This window comes from Pristiophorus japonicus, chromosome 27 (genome assembly GCF_044704955.1).
Source record: "Pristiophorus japonicus isolate sPriJap1 chromosome 27, sPriJap1.hap1, whole genome shotgun sequence".
In the NCBI taxonomy this organism is placed as follows: domain Eukaryota; kingdom Metazoa; phylum Chordata; class Chondrichthyes; family Pristiophoridae; genus Pristiophorus; species Pristiophorus japonicus.
Genome location: NC_092003.1, coordinates 5,297,275 through 5,314,692, shown reverse-complemented (window position 1 = coordinate 5,314,692; position 17,418 = coordinate 5,297,275). Strand labels below are relative to the sequence as shown.

General features: G+C 51.0%; 1 protein-coding gene across 1 annotated transcript in view; it reads right to left on the bottom strand.

The window, feature by feature from the left end:
• The window catches only part of LOC139239433 (centromere protein F-like), a 56,131-nt gene extending 39,094 nt beyond the window's left edge, over positions 1-17,037 (bottom strand). Inside the window, exons 1-5 of the mRNA XM_070868162.1 lie at positions 16,920-17,037; positions 13,694-13,890; positions 12,094-12,290; positions 9,574-9,692; positions 4,865-4,956 (exon numbers count right to left, since the gene is read on the bottom strand). Of these exons, the coding sequence (XP_070724263.1) occupies positions 4,865-4,956; positions 9,574-9,692; positions 12,094-12,290; positions 13,694-13,855 (570 nt within the window). The 5' untranslated portion in view covers positions 13,856-13,890; positions 16,920-17,037. The remainder of the gene's footprint in view (positions 1-4,864; positions 4,957-9,573; positions 9,693-12,093; positions 12,291-13,693; positions 13,891-16,919) is intronic.
• Between the last annotated feature and the right edge of the window lie 381 nt (positions 17,038-17,418).

Below are 17,418 nucleotides of genomic sequence, written 5' to 3'. Positions count from 1 at the left end.
GGACACTTGCAGGGTAAGATTTCCGCTATTTACGAACATCTTGCCCTGCAAATGTCCTTTAAAACCTTGCACCTGAAAAAGCCGGCGTATAGCCTACTGTTACAGGCACAAGTGTTCAAAAATACACAAACATTTAAAAATAAAGTTATAAAAACACATTTTATTTTTAAAAACCCTCCCCACTACGGTAAGTTTATTTTAAGGCTTAATTTTAAAAACTTTTTAAAAAGTCGGGAAAATATTGCTTTTAATAAGAACTTTAATTTAAATGAATGTTAAATATGTACTTTATTTTCTATTTTTTTTTTAAATTGTGTTTGGGGGGGGTTTCTCATTCACAGTAACAGGAGTTACGGACTTATGGAACTCCTATTACTATGAATGAGAATCTATACTTCACCTGATTGGCCGCTGTCTCCGGCTCCTGGCCTGCGCACGTCCCCACGTGCACGCGCTGCGACGCGTAGTCACGGAAGGCCTCAGGCTCGGAAGCTCGAACGGCCGCAGCAGCAACAGGTAAGTGCACATCTTTTTTGCTGTCGTTTGCCCGCGGGAAGAGCTCGAGCGGAATTTCAGGGCCAATGTTTTTTGTTTCAATTTTTTTTGTGCAGGGAGGGCAGGGCCTCTCTTCGGGCGCTACGAAGCCGGGTCCTCAGCACGGGATATTCAGTTGCTCACCCGGCCTAAGAGAGGCGTAGAACGTTTCCCTTAGTGCTCCACTCCACTGTCAGGGCCCAGATGCTGAATTTTTTGGCTGCCGAAGCCAACCATTTCCCGGCACAGAATTTATCCACCGCCCGACATGAACGCCTGAAAAAGCCGCCATGCTAATTTCCAGCCCTCGGAGCCTCTTCACGCTGGCTATTCCACTGCGGAATGCATCGCAGCCATGCAGCATCTTGTCCTCGCCAGGACAAAGTAAACTTGGGGTTCCAATTCCAATTTCGACCCAAGAATTCTTCAACTCAGCAGTGGAGTTTAGGAGAATGAGAGGTGATCTTACTGAAACATATTAAGATTCTGAGGGGGCTCGACAGGGTGTTTCCCCTCGTGAGGGAATCTAGGGGGGCATAGTTTCAGAATGAGGGGTCACCCATTTAGCACGGACATGAGGAGGAATTTCTTCTCTCAGAGGGTTATAAATCTGTGGAATTCTCTGCCCCAGAGAACTGTGGAGGCTGAGTCATTGAATATATTTAAGGTGGAGATAGACAGATTTTTGAGCGATTAGGGAGTGAAGGGTTATGGGGAGCGGGCAGGGAAGTGGAGCTGAGCCCAAGATCAGATCAGCCACGATCGTATTAAATGGCGGAGCAGGCTCGAGGGGCCACATGGCCGACTCGTACTCCTATTTCTTATGTTCTGGCAATTCTCCTCAGAGTTGAGTGCTATTGGAAGAGGGGCAAGAGATCAGCAGGGAAATTCCCCCCCTCCCCCCCCCGGAAGTTACATCAGAGGCAAATGAAACACCCTGCTCCAAACGGATATTAAAATCTGTACAAAGCCTTTAATACAACGTGAGCCAAGGTGCTTCACACAGGGGAGAGTCCATGACTGAGAGTGAGGACAGTTGACCCAAATCACGGGCGATGGTGTTGAGGCAGTTTCTAAAGGCAGAGAGAGACTGGCCAGGCAATGAGGTTTAGGGAAGGGAGTTCCAGAGGGTAGGGCCAGGAGTTTAAACATAGAAACATAGAAACATAGAAAATAGGTGCAGGAGCAGGCCATTCAGCCCTTCTAGCCTGCACCGCCATTCAACGAGTTCATGGCTGAACATGAAACTTCAGTACCCACTTCCTGCTTTCACGCCATACCCCTTGATCCCCCGAGTAGTAAGGACTTCATCTAACTCCCTTTTGAATATATTTAGTGAATTGGCCTCAACTACTTCCTGTGGTAGAGAATTCCACAGGTTCACCACTCTCTGGGTGAAGAAGTTTCTCCTTATCTCGGTCCTAAATGGCTTACCCCTTATCCTTAGACTATGACCCCTGGTTCTGGACTTCCCCAACATTGGGAACATTCTTCCTGCATCCAACCTGTCCAAACCCGTCAGAATTTTAAACGTTTCTATGAGGTCCCCTCTCACTCTTCTGAACTCCAGTGAATACAAGCCCAGTTGATTCAGTCTTTCTTGATAGGTCAGTCCCACCATCCCGGGAATCAGTCTGGTGAATCTTCGCTGCACTCCCTCAACAGCAAGTATGTCCTTCCTCAAGTTAGGAGACCAAAACTGTACACAATACTCCAGGTGTGGCCTCACCAAGGCCCTGTACAACTGTAGCAACACCTCCCTGCCCCTGTACTCAAATCCCCTCGCTATGAAGGCCAACATGCCATTTGCTTTCTTAACCGCCTGCTGTACCTGCATGCCAACCTTCAATGACTGATGTACCATGACACCCAGGTCTCGTTGCACCTTCCCTTTTCCTAATCTGTCACCATTCAGATAATAGTCTGTCTCTCTGTTTTTACCACCAAAGTGGATAACCTCACATTTATCCACATTATACTTCATCTGCCACGCATTTGCCCACTCACCTAACCTATCCAAGTCACTCTGTAGCCTCATAGCATCCTCCTCGCAGCTCACACTGCCACCCAACTTAGTGTCATCCGCAAATTTGGAGATACTACATTTAATCCCCTCGTCTAAATCATTAATGTACAATGTGAACAGCTGGGGCCCCAGCACAGAACCCTGCGGTACCCCACTAGTCACTGCCTGCCATTCCGAAAAGTACCCATTTACTCCTACTCTTTGCTTCCTGTCTGACAACCAGTTCTCAATCCACGTCAGCACACTACCCCCAATCCCATGTGCTTTAACTTTGCACATTAATCTCCTGTGTGGGACCTTGTCGAAAGCCTTCTGAAAGTCCAAATATACCACATCAACTGGTACTCTGGAAACTATCATAAGGACCCCAATTAGAGGGAGGAAGACCGGGAACATGTTCAAGTTCTGTCTGCCGATCCTCGGTGGGGGAGAAGTGTCCTTCTTCCTTACATGCCAGCAGCCACTGCCTCCCAAGCGGCAACAACCTAACCCTTGCCCTCGCCCCAACTCTGCAACCTCCGACCTGCTGGCTCGGTGACAGGGCGGAAACATAAAACCTGACAAAACGGGGTTAACGAACACTCTCGGTGACCTCTCTCTGCAAAAAACACTAGTTACGCCCACAGCCCCATCAGCCCCCGCTGTTTTGAACAAGCGGGTGTTGTCGGCGCTGATACCCTGGGGGGAAAACGCAAGACAAAACACTGAACAACAATTTTGTGATTTAGAATCACGCCTTTACCTTCAAAAGGGCACTGGATAAATAATTGAAGGAGAAAAAATTGCAGGGATACGGGGAAGGAGCAGGGGGGAGTGGGAGTGACTGGACTGCTCTTCGAAAGAACCGGCGCAGACTGGATGGGCCGAATGGCCTCCTTCTGTGCTGTACGATTATATTCCCCGACTCTCTCGACCCCGCTAGATATAGGGAGAAAGAGTGACAGTCCCACCTGTGGACAACGCAACTCAGTAAAGGAACCCCAGGAAGCTGAACGAACCATCTCAGGCCGTGTCTGGTCACAGTCCGCACCAGAATCCATTTACTGCAAGTACAGGCGTCAAGATAGATTATTAAATAGAATGAGCTGGTTGGCAGGATACAGGGTTGTCCAATATTGAGCGAGTGCACTGTTCTTGGGGAACTTTGGGGACTGGTTGGTCTGGGTGCTCCTCACCTGTCGGTCAATGTTCACAGGTTTATATGTAACCTTCAGGGTTGCTGACCGAGGGCCGTGCGGCTCTTTGTCGGCCGGCTCGCACACGATGGGCCAAAAGCGGCCTCCTCGTGCGCTGTAAATTTCTATGTTTCGACCTCGGCTTGCGGAGGCCATCGGAAGCAGTCACGGCGACCCGCTTGCAATCCCCCCCCGCCCCGAAGTAGCCCTCGGTATGCGAGTATAATGGGAGTCAGGGCATTTGGGGAGGGGCAACAAGGCAAGGGGAATGCACAATAAATGGGAGGATACGGAGCGGTGTGGAGGATTAGGGGGACCTTGGAGTGCTTGTCCACAGATCCTTAAAGGTAGCAGGACGGGTCGATAAGGTAGTTACAGAGGCATACGGAATGCTTGCCTTTATTAGCCGAGGCATAGAACACAAGAGCAGGGAGGTTATGCTTGAACTGTATTAAACACTGGTTAGGCCACAGCTGGAGTACTGCGTGCAGTTCTGGTCACCACATTACAGGAAGGATGTGATTGCACTGGAGAGGGTGCAGAGGAGATTTACGAGGATGTTATCTGGACTGGAGAATTTTAGCCATGAGGAAAGATTGGATAGGCTGGGGTTGTTTATTTGGAACAGAGGAGGCTGATTGAGGTGTATAAAATTATGAGGGGCCTGGATAGAGTGGATAGGACAGACCCGTTTTCTTTAGCAGAGGGGCCAACAACCAGGGGGCATAGATTGGGGGAGAGGTTTAGAGGGGATTTGAGGGGAAATTTCTTCACCCAGAGGATGGTGGGGGTCTGGAACTCACTGCCTGAAAGGATGGTAGAGGCAGAAACCCTTACTACATTTTAAAAGTGCTTGGATATGCCCCTGAAGAGCCGTAACCTGCAGGGCTACGGACCGAGAGCTGGAAAGTGGGATTAGGTTGGATAGCGCTTTGTCGGCCGGCGCAGACACTGTGGGCCAAATGGCCTCCTTCCGTGCTGTAAATTGCTACGATTCTTACCATGCCTGTGAGTGTCAGGCTGGCTTGCTGATGACTGTGGGGGGGGGGGGGGGGGGAGCTGTAAAACGACACAAGAACCAAGTGCTGCACCAGATCACGGTGCCACCCGACCCCTGCTTGATACCGACCTGCAGCTTCAGAGCTTTCACTTCCGCGCACAGCCGCTTCTTCTCCTCCACCTCCCGGTTGTATTTCTCTTGCAGCTCATCCGATTTCGTCCCTGAAAATGTCAAAAGTAAAATGGTCGACGTGCAATTTGTATTTTAGGATATCGCAACGTAAAACCCTTCCCAAACCCGCGACCTCCACCAGCCAGAAGGACGAGGTCAGCGGGCTCGTGGGGGGGAACACCATCGCCTCCAAGTTCCCCTCTGCAATGTATGCACCTGCGAGCGCGCTCACAGGTTTGTCGAGCTGTTGGCTCCTCACAACTTGAGCCTCCTCGGGGAAATCCCCTCCGTGCCTTTCAGTTCTGCGCGGAGGGGATTCCTGTACGGGCTGCTCCTGCACACTCTCCACCTTGCCATCCTCGTCTGCCGTCCGGACACGCCATGGCGCACCATCTTGCCGTCCGGAGGAGGCGGGGGTCCCCGGCGGAGTGCACTCTACGTGGGAGTCCTCCCACTATTTATTGGGGACTTGGCCTGGAGGGTGGTGCACGGAGCAGTCCCAGGGAGTAAGTTTTTAAATCAGTTCACAGACTCCCTGGCCGCCTGCAATTTCTGCGGTCTGGAGGAGTCCGTGTTCCATGTGTATGTTCAGTGTGTGAGGTTGCAGCCCCTCTTCCATTATTTGAAGGGGCTGCTCCTCAAATTCTGGTTGCACTTCAGTCCCACGCTCCTGATCTTTGGGCACCCTGTGCACAGGGGAGCGGGTAGGTCCGAGGGCCTCCTCGTGGGACTACTCCTGGGCCTGGCCAAGGGGGCCATCAGCCAGTCCAGGCAGCGGGCGGGCGAGGGGGTCGTTCAGCCCGACTGCCTGCCTCTCTTCCGCGCTTACATCCTGAGCCAGGGTGTCCCTGAAGATGGAGCACGCGGTGTCCACCGGTACGCTCGCGGCCTTCCGCGAGAGGTGGGCAATGGTGGGACTGGAGTGCATCATCGCCCCACGGCAACCAAATTCGAATTTAATTTTAAATGTCTGAAGTTTAAGTTGTCGGTTTTAGTGCTCCCCACCTTTTAGCCAGGGGGCACTTGTATAATTTGTGTTTTAGTGCCCTCAAAAAAAAATACAAAACAAAAAAAAAAAGAGGACACTTAAAAGTTTTTGGAGTGTGCCCCCGCCACCCGCCCTCCTTTAATCAGGGGGCACTTGTTTAATTTGTTTTCTACAAAATAGTTGTAGAGCTGTTGAAAATTTTAATTTGATCTTTCAAGTTCCCTTTAAAGTTTTATTTGATAATTTGTGGGTTTTAGTCGCCTTTTAACTTCGGGTCTGTGACCCTTCATCAGAACTGGAAAAGTCGGAGATGTTAAGGAAGTGCAGGGGCAGGAAAAGGGCAAAAGGGAAGGTCGGTGATAGGGTGGAAGGCAGGAGAGATTAGAGAGACAAAAGGGATGATGGGTAAAAATGAGATGGTAACGGCGCGAGTAAAGAAATAAAAGATGAGTCTAGATAGGTTGTGAAAAAAACAGGGAGGAAAGGGAATAAAATATGGTCTGAAGTTGTTGAACTCGAAGTTATTTGTTCCTTGCCCCCCCTCCCCCGTTCACTGTCCCTACACTCCGAGGAATCTGTTACATCTCAAACTATTTCCAATTCTGACGATGGGTCACAGACCTGAAACGTTAACTCTGGTTTCTCTCCACAGATGCTGCCTGACCAGTCTCTTACCTGAATCACGTAACTTCATTCCTCAAAAGCAAAATAGAACGCAAGACATAAGAATTAGGAGCAGGAGTAGGCCATTCGGCCCCTCGAGCCTGCACCGCCATTCAGTGAGCTCAGGGCTGATCTTCCAGTTCGACTCCGCTTTCCTGCCCGACCCCCATAACCCCCGATTCCCCGAGAGTACAAAAATACATCAATTTCCTCAATAATTCAGCAACCACAACCCTTTGGGGCAGAGAATTCCCAAGATTCACCCTCTGAGTGAAGAAATTTCTCCTCATCTCAGTCCGGAATGGCCGACCCTTTACCCTGAGACTGTGTGACCCCTGGTTCTAGACTCCCCAGCCCGGGGGAAACATCCTCCCTGCATCTACCCTGTCAATCCCCCGCAGAATTTTACATGCTTCAATGAGATCACCTCTCATTCTTCTAAACTCCAAAGAGTATAGGCCCAATCTACTCAATCTCTCCCCTTCGGAAAACCCTCTCATCCCAGGGATGAGTCTAGTGAACTTCTTCAAAAGCAAAACAGAATCACAGAAATTTACAGCACGGAAGGAGGCCATTCAGCCCACCGTGTCCGTGCTGGCCGACAAAGCGCTATCCAGCCTAATCCCACTTTCCCGCTCTCGGTCCGTAGCCCTGTAGGTTACAAGCGCACATCCAAGTACTTTTTAAATGTGGTGAGGGTTTCTGCCTCTACCACCCTTTCAGGCAGTGAGTTCCGCCCCAGACCCCCACCACCCTCTGGGTGAAGAAATTTCCCCTCAAATCCTCTCTAAACCTCCCCCCAATTACTTTAAATCTATGCCCCCCTGGGTATTGACCCCTCTGCCAAGGGAAATAGGTCCTTCCTATCCACTCGATCCAGGCCCCTCATAATTTTATACACCTCAATACAATCTCCCCTCAGCCTTCTCATTTCCAAAGAAAACATCAGCCTATCCAATCTTTCCTCGTAGCTAAAATTCTCCAGTCCCGGCAACATCCTGGTAAATCTCCTCTGCACCCTCTCTCGTGCAATCACATCCTTCCTGTAATGTGGTGACCAGACCTGCACACAGTACTCCAGCTGTAGCCTGACTAGTGTTTTGTACAGTTCAAGCATAACCTCCCTGCTCTTGTATTTTATGTCTCGGATAATAAAAGGCAAATAGTATGTTAGCCTTTATTACAGGAGGATTTGAGTATAAGAGTAAAGATGTCTTACTGCAATTATACAGGGCCCTGGTGAAACCACATCTGGAGTATTGTGTACAGTTTTGGCCTCCTTACTTAAGGAAGGATTTACTTGCCATTAAGGGAGTGCAACGAAGGTTCGCCAGACCGATTCCTGGGATGGGAGGATTGTCCTATGAGGATGGATTGAGTAGACGAGGCCTATATCCTCTAGAGTTTAGAAGAATGAGAGGCGATCTTATTAAAACACACAAAATTCTTACAGGCCTTACCGGGTAGATGCAGGGAGGATCCAGAGTCCCAGCTGGGTGGCAGCTCCAGGGTATTAAAGTACAGCGGGAAAAGGTTCTGTATTGGGGTCTAAAATCGCAGCTACATGTCAGTTTGTTGAAACCAACTGGCACAAGTATGAGAGAGATGCTAGTTTTAGTTTCCCCCACAAGTGGACACCTCTACGCCAACCCTATCAAACCCCTTCATAATCTTGAAAACATCAATCAGCCTTCTCCTTTTCTAGAGAAAATAACCCCAGCCTGTTCACTCCTTCCTGATGGGTACATCCTCTGTGTTCTGGTATCATTCTACAGTTTGAAACTCCCTTATCCAGAACCACCCCTCGTCCAGAACCATTCCCGGCCACCGGGCGGCGCATGCGCAGAATTCCCACATGAACAAATTGAAGTCCTTCCTTGCTGCCGACTCCCGCAATCGCTGGCCTGACCCCGTAGTCTACACCCCCATCCCCGCCCATGATCTCTCTGCCGCGCTCCGAGCCCCAAGCCAGCCAACCCCGATATCCCCTTGCCCAGTACCTGTACCATCCAATTTAACGTGACCACCCCTCATCCGGAAAAATCCCTTATCCAGAGCACAGTTCTGGATAAGGAAGGTTCAACCTGTAGTAAATCTTTTTTGTACCTTCTCTAGGAGGGAAGGAGCTTTTCTTTAAAAAAAAAAGTCACCCGTCCATTATTTAATAGTCAGATAGAAAATTACAATCAGCCCAATACAGCGGGGAGCGAACCCTTAGTGTAAAATGTATGTTTTAGTTAAACGTTTGCTGGTTTAATTCAGATCTTGTTCGTGAATGGGAGAGTTGTTGATGATGAGGAGATATTGAGTAGACTGGGCCGATATTCTCTCGAGTTTCAAAAAATGAGGGGCGATCTTATTGAAAGATACACAATTCTTACAGGGCTTGACAGGGTAGATGCAGGGAGCATGTTTCCCCCGGGCTGGGGAGCCTAGAACCAGGGGTCACAGTCTCAGAATAAGGGGTCGGCCATTTAGGACTGAGATGAGAGGAAGCTTCTTCTCTCAGGGTGGTGAATCTTTGGAATTCTCTGCCCCAGAGTTCTGTGGAGGCTCAGTCGTTGAGTATATTCAAGGCTGAGATCGACTTATTTTTGGGAATCAAGGGATATGGGGATAGTGCAGGAGAATGGAATTGAGGTTGTCATCATCATCATCACAGGCAGTCCCTCGAAATCGAGGCAGACTTGCTTCCACTCTAAAAAGCGAGTTCTTGGGTGACTGAACAGTCCAATACGGGAATTACAGTTTCCGTCACAGGTGGGCAGACAGTCGTTGGAGGAAAGGGTGGGTGGGGAGTCTGGTTCCGCTGCCTGCTCTTGCTTTCTGCATGCTCTCGGCAACGAGTCTCGAGGTGCTGATCAGCCAGGATCTCACTGAATGGCGGAGCAGGCTCGAGGGGCCGAATGGCCTACACCCCGCTGCTAATTCTTATGTATCCCGTATGCCATCTTAACCACCTGTCCCTACTTTAAAAGAAAATATTCCAACCGAGCCTTCCGCTAATAAAACTTACCCTCGCTGGCCCTGCTGGGAGTGGGACACCCAGGGTAGCTCTTAGTTGGAGTAGCAGGGTGGAGCTGACAGTCGGCAGGTGCTGAGGTTCTTTGACTTCGTTCAAGCTCCGCTTCCAGCCTGAAATCAGTCCACGGTTTTACTTTGTATTAAAAGATTTAATTTTAAATTTTAAATGACTATTAGCGAGAGACCCGAGGCGAAGCAGCAAAGCCCACGGGTGCCAGGAAACCACCATCGGAGAAAGAGAGAGCAGCGGAGGGAAAATCGGGAAGTTAGGTCGAGCCACACCGAAGCTGGGGCTTGAAAGCCTGTAGGTTGCAGCAGGAAGGAAAGGCGAAGGGAGGCGAGGAGTCCCACAACAGTTCTTTTCATAAGAAAGAAAGAAAGAAAGAAAGAAAGAAAGAAAGAAAGAAAGAAAGAAAGAAAGAAAGAAAGAAAGAAAGAAAGAAAGAAAGAAAGAAAGAAAGAAAGAAAGAAAGAAAGAAAGAAAGAAAGAAAGAAAGAAAGAAAGAAAGAAAGAAAGAAAGAGAGAGAGAGAGAGAAGAAAGAAAGAAAGAAAGAAAGAAAGAAAGAGAGAAAGAAAGAAAGAAAGAAAGAAAGAAAGAAAGAAAGAAAGAAAGAAAGAAAGAAAGAAAGAAAGAAAGAAAGAAAGAAGTGCATTTATGTAGGGCTTTTACAGCCAATGAAGTACTTTTTGGAGTGTCGTCACTGTTGTAATGTGGGAAATGCGGCAGCCAAATTGCGCACAGCAAGCTCCCACAAACTGCAAATGGTCAGACAAACTGTTTTTTTTATGATGTTGATTGAGGTATAAATATTGACCCCAGGACACCGGGGATAACTCCCCTCCTCTTCTTCAAAATAGTGCCCATGGGATCTTTTATGTCCACCTGAGAGAGCAGACAGGGCCTCAGTTTAATATCTCATCTGAAAGACCGCACCTCCGACAGCGCGGCACTCCCTCAGTACTGCCCCTCCGACAGTGCGGCGCTCCCTCAGTACTGCCCCTCCGACAGTGCGGCGCTCCCTCAGTACTGCCCCTCCGACAGTGCGGCGCTCCCTCAGTACTGCCCCTCCGACAGTGCGGCGCTCCCTCAGTACTGCCCCTCCGACAGTGCAGCGCTCCCTCAGTATTGCCCCTCCGACAGTGCAGCGCTCCCTCAGTACTGCCCCTCCGACAGTGCGGCGCTCCCTCAGTACTGCCCCTCCGACAGTGCGGCGCTCCCTCAGTACTGCCCCTCCGACAGTGCAGCGCTCCCTCAGTACTGCACTGGAGTGTCGGCCTAGATCTATGCACTCAAGTCCCGAGAGTGAAGAGTACAAGACTACGCAATGTGTGCAGGATGGCGAATGTGCAACTTAGAAAGAGCAAAGGCCAAGAACGGCAGAGTAGCACCAGGGAAGGCAAGAGAAGACGTAATTTCTCATCCGTGGCGCAAAGTATTCTTACGTCACCAATTTATCAGAACAATTACGCACGAACGGCACAACCTCTGAGCCCCAGATAACAAATTGCCATACAGTCGGCACCCCACGTCCACTCACCTGAACCTTTGATTCAGCGCCCTGTGCAAATGCTCACGGGGCGTTTAAAAGCCAAGCTGTAATGTATGCACCTCTGAGCATGCTCAAAGGTTTGTAGAGCTGTTGCTGTTTTGAGTGGCTTAGCCGGTCACGTGATCTTCACAAGACTCAATAAAACCCCAGCCAGTTGAGGTTGGGTGTGGGTGTGGGTGTGGGTGAGGGTGAGGGTGAGGGTGAGGGTGAAGGTGAAGGTGAAGGTGAATGTGAATCCCAAGAGGTTGGTGAGCCTGGTGGATGAACTGGTAATGTGCAGCGTGATTGTTAACCCTTTCTTAATAAACCAATTGGTTCTTAATCATAGAATCACAGATATTTACGGCACGGAAGGAGGCCATTTCGGCCCATCGTGTCCACGTCGGCCGACAAAGAGTTGCCCAGCCTAATCCCACTTTCCAGCTCTCGGTCCGTAGCCCTGTAGGTTGCGGCACTTCAAGCGCATATCCAAATACTTTTTAAATGTGGTGAGGGTTTCTGCCTCTACCACCCTTTCAGGCAGTGAGTTCCGCCCCAGACCCCCACCATCCTCTGGGTGAAGACATTTCCCCTCAAATCCCCTCTAAAACCTTCTACCAATTACTTTAAAACTACGGCCCCTGGTTGTTGACCCCTCTGCTAAGGGAAACAGGTCCGTCCTATCCACTCGATACAGGGTCCTCATAATTTTATACACCTCAATCAGGTCTCCCCTCAGCCTTGTCTGTTCCAAAGAACACAACCCCAGCCTATCCAATCTTTAATAGCAATGCGCTGCTCTGAATTATTAAGCAAAAAACGCACAAAGCAAATACACTATACGTACAACATTCACATCGGCTGAATTCAAATCATTCGGCTCCTTCCCACCCTCCCCCCCCACCCCCCTTCCCTCCACCATTTTGCCCCATCTCATCCGCTGCCCGCAACCCTACAAACTGTGTGTAAAATTAGCCGCTACCTTTTCAACCGTTGCTCCAGGTTGTCGACCTGTTTCTTAGCCGCCAGCAGCTGCCCCTCAAGGCTGCACACCAGAGTCTCCTTGACCTGAATCTCGTGGCACAACCTCTGCCGAGCCTTCTCCAGACTGTTGCCTTCCTCCGTCAGGCTCTGAGCCTCCCTCTTCAAGGCTGCATTTTCATCCCGTTCACCTTCAAGCTTTAAAAAAATAACGCACAAGTTAAACAAGAAACGGCACGGGGTAGCACCTCAAGGTGCGCCCACAGCAACAGTAATTCAATTTCCAACCCCTTCGCCTCTCTCTCTCTCCTCCTTTAAGGACGCTCCTCAACACCGACCTCTGTGATCAGGATTGATTTTGGTCGCCTGTCCCAATATCTCCTTCTATGGCTCCGTGTCAGTTTTTGTCTGATCCACACTCCTGTGAAGCACCTTGGGAGGTTTTACTGTGTTAAAGACGCTGTATAAACTCGAGTTGTTGATGTAAGTGGCGTGAAGGCCAGCGAGAGCCCCGTTTCACAGAGTCTTCAGCTGCTTTCAAACAAAGCTCCAAACACAGTGATGTCAATAGGGAGGTCAGAAACGAGAAAAGACCGGACTTCTCACAGCACTTTACAGCCAATGAAGTACTTTTGGAGTGTAGTCACTGTTGTAATGTGGGAAACGCGGCAGCCAATTTGCGCACAGCAAGCTCCCACAAACAGCAATGTGATAATGACCCAGATCATCTGTTTTAGTGATGTTGGTTGAAGGATAAATATTGGTCCCAGGACACCGGGGAAAACTCCCCTGCTCTTCTTTGAAATAGTAGCCGTGGGATCTTTTACATCCACCCGAGAGGGCAGACAGGGCCTCGGTTTAATGTCTCATCCGAAAGACGGCACCTCCGACAGTGCGGCGCTCCCTCAGCACTGCCCCTCCGACAGTGCGGCGCTCCCTCAGTACTGCCCCTCCGACAGCACGGCGCTCCCTCAGCACTGCCCCTCCGACAGTGCGGCGCTCCCTCAGCACTGCCCCTCCGACAGCGCGGCGCTCCCTCAGTACTGCCCCTCCGACAGCACGGCGCTCCCTCAGTACTGCCCCTCTGACAGCACAGCGCTCCCTCAGTACTGCCCCTCCGACAGCACGGCGCTCCCTCAGCACTGCCCCTCCGACAGTGCGGCGCTCCCTCAGCACTGCCCCTCCAACAGCGCGGCGCTCCCTCAGTACTGCCCCTCCGACAGCACGGCGCTCCCTCAGCACTGCCCCTCCGACAGCACGGCGCTCCCTCAGCGCTGCCCCTCCGACAGCACGCCGCTCCCTCAGCACTGCCCCTCCGACAGTGCGGTGCTCCCTCAGCACTGCCCCTCCGACACTCCCTCAGCACTGCCCCTCCGACAGTGCGCCGCTTCCTCAGCACTGCACTGGAGTGTCAGCCTAGATTTGTGTGCTCAAGTCCCTGGAGTGGGACTCAAGAGGCGTGAGTGCTACCCACTAAGCCACAGCTGACACTAGCAACTCTTATGTTCTCACGTTCCCAACAAGAGTCAGTGCCTTCAAGAAAGGAACTCAGGAAGTCAGGAGTGGAGTGGGGTGGGTGGGTGGAGCGAGGGGGAGATCACCTTTTGATTTTGTTTCTGGAATGCGACTTCCAAACTGTCCAGTTGAAGCTGCTTCTGTTGTCGTTCCTTCTTCAGTTTCTCCAGCTGGCCCTCGTACTCGGAGATTTTCCGGAGGGCTCTGCTGGACAGTTCCGATTTCCATTCCTCCACTGCCCAACTCATGGTAACTGGGACACAACATCAATCGACAATCAGGCCTAGGAGAAAGCAAGACGGTGATCACAGAGACGGCAACACAAGTGGCACAGAAGTACCGAGTGCAGTGAGTGGTGTGAGTCATTTGGGAGCAGCGCTGACTGCATCGGAGAGCAAGCCTCAGTTTAACGTCTCATCTGAAAGACGGCACCTCAGTACTGCCCCTCCGACAGTGCGGCGCTCCCTCAGTACCGCCCCTCCGACAGTGCGGCGCTCCCTCAGTACGGCCCCTCCGACAGTGCGGCGCTCCCTCAGTACCGCCCCTCCGACAGTGTGGGGCTCCCACAGTACTGCCCCTCCGACAGTGCGGCGCTCCCTCAGTACTGCCCCTCCAACAGTGGGGCGCTCCCTCAGTACTGCCCTTCCAACAGTGCGGCGCTCCCTCAGTACGGCCCCTCCGACAGTGCGGCGCTCCCTCAGTACTGCCCCTCCGACAGTGCAGCGCTCCCTCAGTACTGCCCCTCCGACAGTGCGGTGCTCCCTCAGTACTTCCCCTCCGACAGTGCGGCGCTCCCTCAGTACTGCCCCTCCGACAGTGCGGCGTTCCCTCAGTACTGCCCCTCCGACAGTGCGGTGCTCCCTCAGTACTGCCCCTCCGACAGTACGGCACTCCCTCAGTACTGCCCCTCCGACAGTGCGGCGCTCCCTCAGTACTGCCCCTCCGACAGTACGACACTCCCTCAGTACGACCCCTCCGACAGTGCGGCGCTCCCTCAGTACCGCCCCTCCGATAGTGCGGGGCTCCCTCAGTACTGCCCCTCCGACAGTGCGGCGCTCCCTCAGTACTCCCTCAGCACTGCACTGAAGTGTCAGCCTAGATTTTTATGCTCAAGTCCTTGGAGTGGGACTTGAACCCACAACCTTCTGACTCGGAAGAGAGTGTGCTGGCTGACACCCACACGCACATTTTCCAACAGGGATTATAGCTGTCGGCACAGGAATTGAACTGTAGGGCCAAATGGCCTGTTTCTGTGCTGTAAAATTCTCTTAAGAGCAGCTGATTTTCCCCTCCCTCGTCCAGGTGCAATTTCCCTAAATTATACCGCTTCCTGAATCTGCAGAGTATTCGGCCAGTCGTTTTAAACTCCCATTGAAGCTGAACAGCTTTCAGGCCTGTCGGGATTCACAAACCCCGTGACTTCAAATAGAACCAATCCAGATGTGCCTTTTCTAGGGCGGTTACCCATCTGGCTTTGTACAGGATGGTCGGAAATTGAGAGACTTGGAACCCAGGCAGGAAAACTTGTTTGGCAACAATGGGTTGTTTAAAAAGCTATCAACAGCCGTGCACACGGCTCACTGCCTTATGATGCACTTGTACGGACTTTTGCATGAGAGTAATCAGACAATTCTTACATGCGAGGTGTTTGTCCTGTCCCGTAACATTTTGGTTTGTGCCATAAATGTCAGACAGGTACAGGTTATATCAGGCAGACTCATTCTGGCACACTTCTGTTCCTACTAAACATTGAATGTCTTCAAATCTAAATCTTTCTGATTGATAAAAAAATATGATAAACATAGAAACATAGAAAATAGGTGCAGGAGTAGGCCATTCGGCCCTTCGAGCCTGCACCACCATTCAATAAGATCATGGCTGATCATTCACCTCAGTACCCCTTTCCTGCTTTCTCTCCATACCTCTTGATCCCTTTAGCCATAAGGGCCACATCTAACTCCCTCCTGAATATATCCAATGAACTGGCCTCAACAACTCTCTGCGGTAGGGAATCCCACAGGTTAACAACTCTCTGAGTGAAGAAGTTTCTCCTTATCTCGGTCCTAAACGGCCTACCCCTTATCCTTAGACTGTGACCCCTGGTTCTGGACTTCCCCAACATCGGGAACATTCTTCCTGCATCTCACCTGTCCAGTCCCGTCAGAATTTTATATGTTTCTATGAGATCTCTCATTCTTTTACATTCCAGTGAATACAGGCCCAGCTATAAAAATGGGGTTTGAGACCAGCAAGTGGCAGTGGTAAATGAAAGCTGAAAGAACAGTGCCAGTATCTGAAAGACATTATACACCTGCGTGTGGGATCTTACTGTGCGCAAATTGGCTGCCGCCTTTCCTACAGGAATGGGGTACTGAAGTTGCATGATCAGCGATGATCATATTGAATGGTGGTGCAGGCTCGAAGGGACGAATGGCTTACTCCTGCACCTATTTTCTATGTTTCTATTACAACAGTGACCGCACTTCAAAAAGTGCTTCATTTGGGCCGTCCCGAGGTGGTGAAAGGTGCATTATAAATGCAAGTATTTCTTTTTGCTAGTATAATTTACAGATGTGGTGCATTTACCAGATTTTTCTGGGTTGGTAGGTTCCCAAATTTAAGTTTTTTCAAATCTCAATTGCATATATATTTTTTAAAAAAGAGATAATGAATGGTGTGTTTTATTTTAACTTGGCCCATGCTGGGGCACGTGGACGTGAGGCCGTTTGATTGACAGGCTGCCACCTGGTGGGCAATGAGGGCGGCGATTCCACGGAGGGGGCCAATGAGGAAGGGGCGCCTTCAGCGAATAGGGGCGGCGTGTCCGCCAGGGCCAATGAGGGCGGCGCTTCCACCGGGGGGGGGCCAATGGGGAAGGGGCGCCTCCAGCGAATGGGGCGGCGTCTCCGCCGAGGCACCCGGCCAATGAGGGCGGCGCCTCCGCCGGGCAAACCGGGACCAATGAGGCGGCTCCTCCGCCAGGCAAGCGGCCAATAGGGCGGCGACCTCCGCCGGGCAAGCGGCCAATAGGGCGGCGACCTTCGCCGGGCAACTGGCCAATAGGGCGGCGACCTCCGCCGGGCAACCGGCCAATCAGCGAGACGTTCGTTTGACCAACGTGGGGGAAAAAACACAAATATTTTTTTAAATCTCCAATAAGAACGGTTTAAAATGTTTGCCTTTTCCACATTTTTTTTTACCACAAATAATAAAATTAAAAGCAATCAAAGCCTGACATGTATTTTGTTTTTACAGAAATGTTTTTTTTAAGTTTTTATAAAACGATAATCAGAATAAAATTCAGAGGCTTACCGAAGAAAAAAGGCGGTTTTTGCTCAGGGTTTGTGGAAGGGTGGAAGACTGAAGGGGTTTTTATTCCTCCTTTTCCCTCTCTCTCTCTCTCTCTCTCCTTTCCTCACCCGTAGCTCGCGCCCCCGCCGCCAGCGCGCTCTGGGCGGGTGACGTCACAGGCCCCGCCCCCCCCCGAGCCTGGTCCCCATGGCAACGGCCCCAAAGGGTACCACAACCCAGAGTTCACTTTGGAACATGGAACATAACATGACAAGATGGTGCCAGCCCATTCTCACCCCCTCCCCCCCCCCCCACAACCACAAAGGCTACAAGAAATACCTGCATTTCTGTAGCGCCTTTCGCCACCAGCGGGTTCCTCAAAGCGCTTCGCAGCCAATGAAGTGCTTTACCAGCGACGGGACGGGCGAGGTCCAGAGGTCGGGACGGGCGAGGTCCGGAGGTTGTGAAGGGCGAGGTCAGGACCCAGGAGGTCGGGACGGGCGAGGCCAGGAGATCGGGA